Consider the following 7811-nt stretch of genomic DNA (forward strand, 5'->3'; position numbering starts at 1 on the left):
CTGACACTCTTCCCATTGATTGGCTTTTGTCTAGGAAATTGTTCTGTTTGCCTCATCTTGTTGAACCTGTTTACTTCCAAAATTATCACAGCCATTTGTTCTCACCCAATCAAAGTTGACAGAGGACTACATCCTGAACTTCCCTTCTTGAACTGAAACAACAGAAAACTGAAGTGAGTTCCACAGTGAACTCATGCTTTGTAATAATGGTAGATATAATTAAATTTCCATTAGAAATATGTAATTTGCAACATTTCAGTAAAAAACAATTTACCCACCTTATCCAACTTGTTTACATGAACTGAAGCAAAATCTAAATCTAAAACATTGTGAATCATTCTTCCATGCTGACCCTATTGAGCACTGGACACTACAGTACCAGCAGCCATGAAGTTCGAAGCTCATACAGCTTTCGGTTGGATCTGCTCAACGTCAAACACTTCAAACATCAAGCGCCTGACATCTGGTTTGCCATAGACTGTGTAGGCAAGCCCATGTATTGCTTGTTGGACTGCAGTTGTGGCTGGATTCCGGAGCCTACGATTATGCTCAAACTTGTCTTGGACTGACTCTCCATATATGATGAAGCGATGAAGGTGCTTGTCCCTCAGGTACCGTCCGCAGTACTTGTTCATTAATAATCGGCGATGCTTCTCTTGTAACCATCTTCCAGGTGCATCAAGATGCTTCATGAGTAATCTCTCAGCCATAACAAGATCCTGAAGAGAGAGATAAACTTAGGTGTTCCAGAAAGAAAAATAAGTCTCTCAGTTGATATGTTTAATTTATATTGTATCATAGCCCAACACTCTATAATCTCTCCTGCAAGTGAAGATATGTTATAATGGATAATCCTGACATGTTCTACTCAGGCAAAACAATTTGCTCTGTTCTCAAACATTATTGGATAACAAACACAATATATAATTGATAACTGCATTAGCATATTGGTAAAGTCTACCTGAATCTTTTGGCCAACATATTCCAACCGCTCTAGACAAAATCGCGGATGCTCAAATTTATACTTGGAGGGATGCATAAAGCATAACTGCAATGAATTAGAAAAGATGTCATGAATTTGAAAAGATGTCATCTGGTAAGGCTTAACAAAAGCAAGAATGGACAACAGGCTTAACAAAAGCATCAAAAATATAACATTCCAATATTTCATAGTACGGACTGGCATGTTCTTTTTCATCCCCCTTAACTGCAAATTACCACCAGTCTAGCACCCTCTTTTCCAGTCTAGAGGCTATTGACTACTATCATAACAGTCTTTTTTGTACTCTCCTAAGTTCTAGTTCACTCTTGGAAGTCCACCTTCGATTAGTTTTTTCTCCCCTTCAAGAGGTTGATTCCCATTAATCCAACTTCTATATATTGATAGTCTTGCCTCTCTTTATGCCAAAATATCCAAGAAAGACCTTTCAACTCCTCAATTTTGACCTTCGGAGATATCAACCAAAACTAAAGTTAAGGGACCTTGCATCGCAAGATCCCAAAAAGCTAAGACCAATTCATTAACACACCTTCACAAAGGTTGCAGGCAAACTTGGTTGGCAAATATTGGTCTCTAGAAGCAAACAGTTTAGGTCCAAAATTATCTTAGTTTCTGTTTAGCATCACACAGTTATCAGTTTTCATGAAAACCAATCCAGGTATCAGTTTTCATGAAAGCTAACACATTTTGTTTTTGATCTTTTGTAAGCGAAATTTCTTTGGTGGTCACTTTGGTTGTGGCAGTGATGGTGGCGGCAGCAGCTAGCGGGCAAGTGGTGGTGGCAACCGGCTGACAATGGTGGTGGCATGTGGCCAGCAATGTCCGCTGGCAGGAGCAATGGGGGTAGCGGCAGCAAGGGTGACAGAGGCAGTGGTGGTAATGAATGGCTTCCTCCCCAAAAAGAGATTTGGAAAGCATTCTCAGAAAATCAAAAAGCAAAACAGGTGAACGAACAAGTTCCCAACCTCAGTTTCCATGATTCCAGAAATGAAAACCAAGAACCACAAACTGGTAGGAATGCCAAACAGACCATTAGGAAGTTCAATGAGAGCATGAAGGCTGTAGCTACTCAATAACTTCCCGAAAAAACAATTGCCTACTTGATAACAATTATATTGTTTAAAAAAAAGAAATAGAAAAACACCATTAGGAGATTACCTGAAACCCAAGTCCAAGTTCAATGTTCCTTGCTTCTGTGACTTCTGGAATTCTGTCATTCATTGGCAAAGGGTATCCTAGTATTTGCATGACTTGGGGTCTGCTGTCAAAGTCCCAGATATTCCCTCGAAAACGATGCATACCTGGAGGAACACATGCTCTAAAAAGCCTTGGATGTGCAAAAAGTGCATCTTGCGGGGGCTGCATGGAGAAAAAGAGTATAAAGAACGGAGACAAGAAAAGCACAAATAACATGCACCAGAGCTTGAAAAAATAGTTTTGCTAAATGAAATCAGATGCAATAACTCATGCCTTATAGGCAGCAACATCTTGCCAGCTAAGCTGGCGGCCTTCGAACTCAACGGAAACATAATCAACATCTTCCAGTTGCCGTCTCAATTTTGGTTGACAGCTCTCATCTTCTGGATCCATTCCAAATGCTTCAAATAGAACGCGGTAAACTTCAGGCATACCAAAACACAGATATATTGCTCCAAACAATGCCCAGAATACAGATCTGGAAACGGATTACAAGCAAAAGAAAAAACTTAGGCTGCTTTCAAGGACTGAAACTTCCCTGCTCATAAGTTATGAAGTTTCAGAAACTTAAATCAATAACATGCTACTGGTCAAACCACCAGGATATTAAACTTTATAGCTACTTTTTACCAACAGTTCTGAAACTGTGATGAGAACTACAGATAAACAAGTTATTATGCCAAAGCACATAAGCTACAGGTGCTAATGGTAGCATGTAACATATAGAAAAGGCCATGATGTGAAGAGTCCATGCTAGTGATTTCACTGCATCAAAAATATATGTGCAAAGCAATTATAGTTTGCATCCAATTCAGCTCACTTATCAACAAAATTGTACTGCATTGAGTAGATACATAAAAGCAACATGCCTTCACAGATAGAACATCATTAGCTTGTCTACCCAGATGGTTATGCTCCATTTGTGGCTTCAAAGGGACTTCAGGAATTGAAATAATAGATATAGGAATTAAAATTTTGGATTTTCCACAATAGGAGCATCATTGAGCTGAACATTCTTAGTACCATTTGATATCATAGACATTATCGAATCTTTCACTAAGTTAACTTGGATTTTCATCCATGTACATACTGAATGAGACAAAATATAAACAGAAATTTACCTTCCAGTGATGTTTCAGTTTCAACACACTTAATTAAAGTCGGCATCTTTAATATGCCTCATCCTAGAGAGATGAATCATCCCCTTCCCTTCTTGGAAGATTTTGGCTTTCGTAGCAAACTGGAGATACTTAATATGCTCAGTAGATAATGTATCTTTAATTAAACTAAAAGAAGACAGTGAAAATTTAATTTATCACATGTTAACTGATCAACAGATCTTCAAAGCTTAAGCTATTAGTGAATGATCCTATCAGCCTTAACAACCCCACCTCCCCTCCTTACTTCTGGCCTGGACCATGCAAGTAAAGAAATAAACAAGTCAAGACACAATAAGAGGCAACATAGTAAATCAAAAATGAAAATTCACACAGAAGCGATTTGAACCCATGACATTCAGCAACCTTGTCTCTAATACCATGTTAATGAACTTCCAGACACTCCTGGAGAATGGGTCAATCAATAATGTAGATCAGCCTTATTCTCTTTATTTACAATATTGCTATATTTTCATTTATCATCATCCTCATTAACCAAGTCTGATCTCACAGAAACAAAGTAGGATGCATATCACAAGTCTGGTAGAGAAGGCTTCAAGAATTTAGCATACTTTTACAACAGGACATCAATGTGATTGACTCTTCATGAGTCAATTCTGATTTCCTAGCCAGGGCAATTTTGGGTAAGAGAGAATTCCACCATAAAGCTAAAAGCAGAACTGATGATGGGTTAGGAGACTTACCTTCTAGATTGTATATCTTAATATATCCAAAGAGCAACCATTTAAATTCCACCAAGTGAATCTAGAGTCTAGATGAAGAGAAGGATGACAAGGCTTGATATAGGAAACTAAACTCTGAGAGGCAATGTATAAGCTAAAGAGTCAAACCATTCAACAGAGAAAACTGATGCAAATGCCCTCAATATTAGTAATACTTGACTCTTTGAGTAGTTATAAGGCACCAAAATATACACCCATGAGGAAAGGAGAGTTTATGTTTTATTCCCTCTGTATGATAGACATTTTTTGCATCTCATTGGCAAGATTGTATAATGTGCAAGAAAACGACTTCAACTACTCATACCTTCAATAACATGAAGACAACCCTCAAAGAAACATATAGCATCAACATTCTTTTATTTCATTAAGAACACAAAATAATGAAGGAACCAAAGCAATGAGAAAGATAACTGTTTATGCTCAACACAAGTTATTGATCCCTTGCAACCATTTTGTGTAGGAACAAGCCATAAATTTAGGAGTTTTATTAGTAGAAACCCTCAAGCTTTGATGTATAACAGGAGAGCCAATGTAATTATAATGATTGTGGATCTTCTAGGAACAAGACTTGAGTGACTTCCAACAGTGTAATATTTCTAGCTTACTAAAATCTTTCATTAATTGGACCTAAAAAATTCCAGATTCCCTTTCTTATCTCAAAAAATATAAAATAAGGAGGAAAGGGAACATGATGTACTATGTGTCAGCATTTCTGAAAAGCTTACAACGAAACAAGATTCCATTTTGAGCTCTGAAGGAATTTGTTATCATACTTCTAACATGCTGAAAATGTTGTGAGCATGCTGAAAATGTTGTGAGCCACGGCCAACATGTTTTTATTTCCATATTCAAACCAGAATTTTGTTTTGCCAGTTAAAGGGAACTAAAAATTCATATGATATACACAAAAGTGAATGATTTGAGAGGTGTGCCCTTGAACAAAGGTTCGTCATACTGGTCGATATTGGTGCATACCGACTGTACTGGTACCAAACCAGTATGCAGTATGGGAGGTATACCAACACTCGGTACACCAAATTGGCTCCATATTGCGCGTACTGAGATTATAATAGGATGGCACCAGTATATGTTTCGGTACCTTCGACTACGAACCTCACCTTGAACAACCAAACACATCAGATATAAAAGAAGAAGACAATAGGAATATGTCAAAAAATCAGATGTAAAACCAAAAAAATCAGATGTAAAACAGAATCCTAGACAACCAGACAAGGAATGGACAACTTCAAATATCATCACAATCGATACCATAAGTTCACAGTAAAATAAAAGCAAGCATCTAGGCATTACCATACATCATAACTCCACAAACCTCAATGATATAATTAAATAAAGAGAGAACAATTTCCTAGAAATCTTCTTCTTTTTCAGAAAGTTTAAAATTAGTTTGGTTTTTATATGTGACCTGATTCATTTGGAGTAATAAATCAAACCCAATGGCCACGCATGCCACAACACAAGAAAAGTCATCTCCAAAAAGCTAATACAACACTCTTAAGTTCTACACATACATAGATACACACACACACATGCGCATGCACACACACACATAAACAAATATATACACACATACATATATATATACATAGAAGGGAGAAAGCTACACTTGAGTGGACCTCGACTCAAATCTGACCATGTCTACACTGGATGGTGGAGGTTCTACATTGATGATTTGGGCCATTAGATATGATCTACTACTCGTATCCTGCTTATACACCAAAAATCATGTGATTTGGAACCATAGCCTCTACATCATGTGATAAGAAAATATATATAATTTAATATTATTTAGACTATCCAAATTTTTGACTATTTGATGCAACACTAAGGGTCTTTATATCATATGATTTTTGGTACGTAAAAATTTAGAGGTAGCAAATCACATCCAATGACTTGGATCATTGATGTAAGATCCCTATCGTCAAATCTAGATCCGATATATGTATATGTATACATATATATGTATATATATACGTATATATGTACACATACATGTGTATATGTGTATGTATACATGTATGTATGTATGTATGTATACATGCCATCTATATATCTATATGTATATGTATGTATGTCTGTTTATAACCACATAGTATGAAGTGAATATGACAATGATCAATCATATTGTGCATGTTAATCTCTTTCCCAGTGAAATATTCAAAACTTTGTAATGGAACAGCAAAATTAACTTTGCATCTTCTCAAGATAGAAACCTCCAACCATTTTGACCAACAACAGTATGTTAAAAAAAAAAAATTAAAGATTGTGAAATTCCACACCCAACAAAAACATTTTTGAAAAAGCCAATGACTCATAGGTTCATAAGTAAATTTGCTTCTAGCTCATTTCCTCCAAAGATCAACGACCACCCTTATCAGACCAAACAAATTAGTTCTTTCATTAAATACTGGAGTCAACTATTAAATTCAGCAAACAGAATGATTTCATAGTCCAAATATTAGTGCTCCAAAATAGAGAATGATGAATTGAAGATACTGATTTAATTATTCTTACTTCACTGGTGGCTCTCTCTCCTTCCGGATCAACTTATCCATCTCATCAAATGGAAACACCAAATTCTGCAAGCTCGCAGCTTTGATCCACTTTGGCAAATTCCCCTTCCCAATTAACGCATAAACCCTTTCCCTCATTGGCGCCGGTGACTCCCTCGGGTACCTCTGCAAGAAGTATTCGGCAAACGCCAGCTCGAGCACATACTGTCCCAAGAACCAGAGCCTCGAGTGCCCATTCCGGACATGCCTCGCGTTGGTCCTATCACACGACGGGTGCTGAAACGCCAAGTACAGGAGGGTATCAAATTGCTTCGCAGGGTTATCGTCATCAAACCGGTCGGACGGCTCCAGGGGATATCCAAGCGCCTGCTTTGCCTCGAGAAGGTACTCGTCCATCCACGTCTTGTCGGCATTGTTCAACCGGGAGAACGGCAAGCAAGAACTCAACAAAGGAAACGACTTTAGGGACAATTGGGGGCTGTTGAGGAATCTCTCGGTCAATTTAGCATCATCTAGCGGGGGTTTCAGTATGAATGTCCTCGGAGGAATCTTTTTCTTCGGAAAGGCCACTTTTTTACGCTCGGCGAGCTCTTTGAGGAGCCTCTTGGGGCTGTCGGCCGGCGCCTCTTGGTCGGGGTTGACGGCGACGGCGAAGACAGAGGTGTTGGGGAAGACGGAGCGGAGGGATTTGGGGTCCTTGAGGCGGGTTTGGAGAGGGAAAGGAGAGAGGGAGGAGGAGAAGGAGAGATCGGATTTGAGAGGAGAAGAAATCTCCATAGGTGAGGAGAAGAAGAGGAATTTGGGGTCGTTGGTGAGAGATGGGCGGATTAGGGCTTGAAAGACCATCTCGCGAGTGGAATTTTTAGGGTTTTTGCGGGGATTTTAGGCGGTCATTAATGGTGGGTTTGGAGGGCTTTTGGGGGGAGAGGAGGGAGTGGGAAGGAGGGGAGGAGATAAGGGGACGAAGGGGTTTTGGGGGGAGTTGCTAAGCTTCTTGCAAATCAGAGGCATGAAATTTCGATCTCCACCGTTCATTTGGTGTATGTCGCTGACACTGAGGGAGGCATGGAGATTCGGGTTGCATCATTGGCGCGACAAAATGATCCATCTTCTTTGGCGATATCAACCGTTGGATCGCATCCCACGCATATCTCAAAGCATTTAGTCATCCACGGCACAG

At 38.9% G+C, this 7811-nt stretch overlaps 1 protein-coding gene across 1 annotated transcript; it reads right to left on the minus strand.

Moving 5' to 3' along the window:
• Positions 1-13: 13 nt before the first annotated feature.
• On the minus strand, positions 14-7595 carry LOC105045501 (ribonuclease III domain-containing protein RNC1, chloroplastic). The gene is made up of 6 exons (XM_010923799.3): positions 6633-7595; positions 2471-2675; positions 2159-2359; positions 962-1048; positions 279-719; positions 14-152 (listed from the first exon to the last, which is right to left on the minus strand). Exons 1-5 carry the CDS (start codon positions 7475-7477, stop codon positions 402-404), a joined length of 1656 nt encoding a protein of 551 aa, XP_010922101.1. The 5' UTR covers positions 7478-7595; the 3' UTR covers positions 14-152; positions 279-401.
• Positions 7596-7811: the final 216 nt, after the last annotated feature.

The sequence above is a fragment of the Elaeis guineensis genome, chromosome 5, assembly GCF_000442705.2.
Source record: "Elaeis guineensis isolate ETL-2024a chromosome 5, EG11, whole genome shotgun sequence".
In the NCBI taxonomy this organism is placed as follows: domain Eukaryota; kingdom Viridiplantae; phylum Streptophyta; class Magnoliopsida; order Arecales; family Arecaceae; genus Elaeis; species Elaeis guineensis.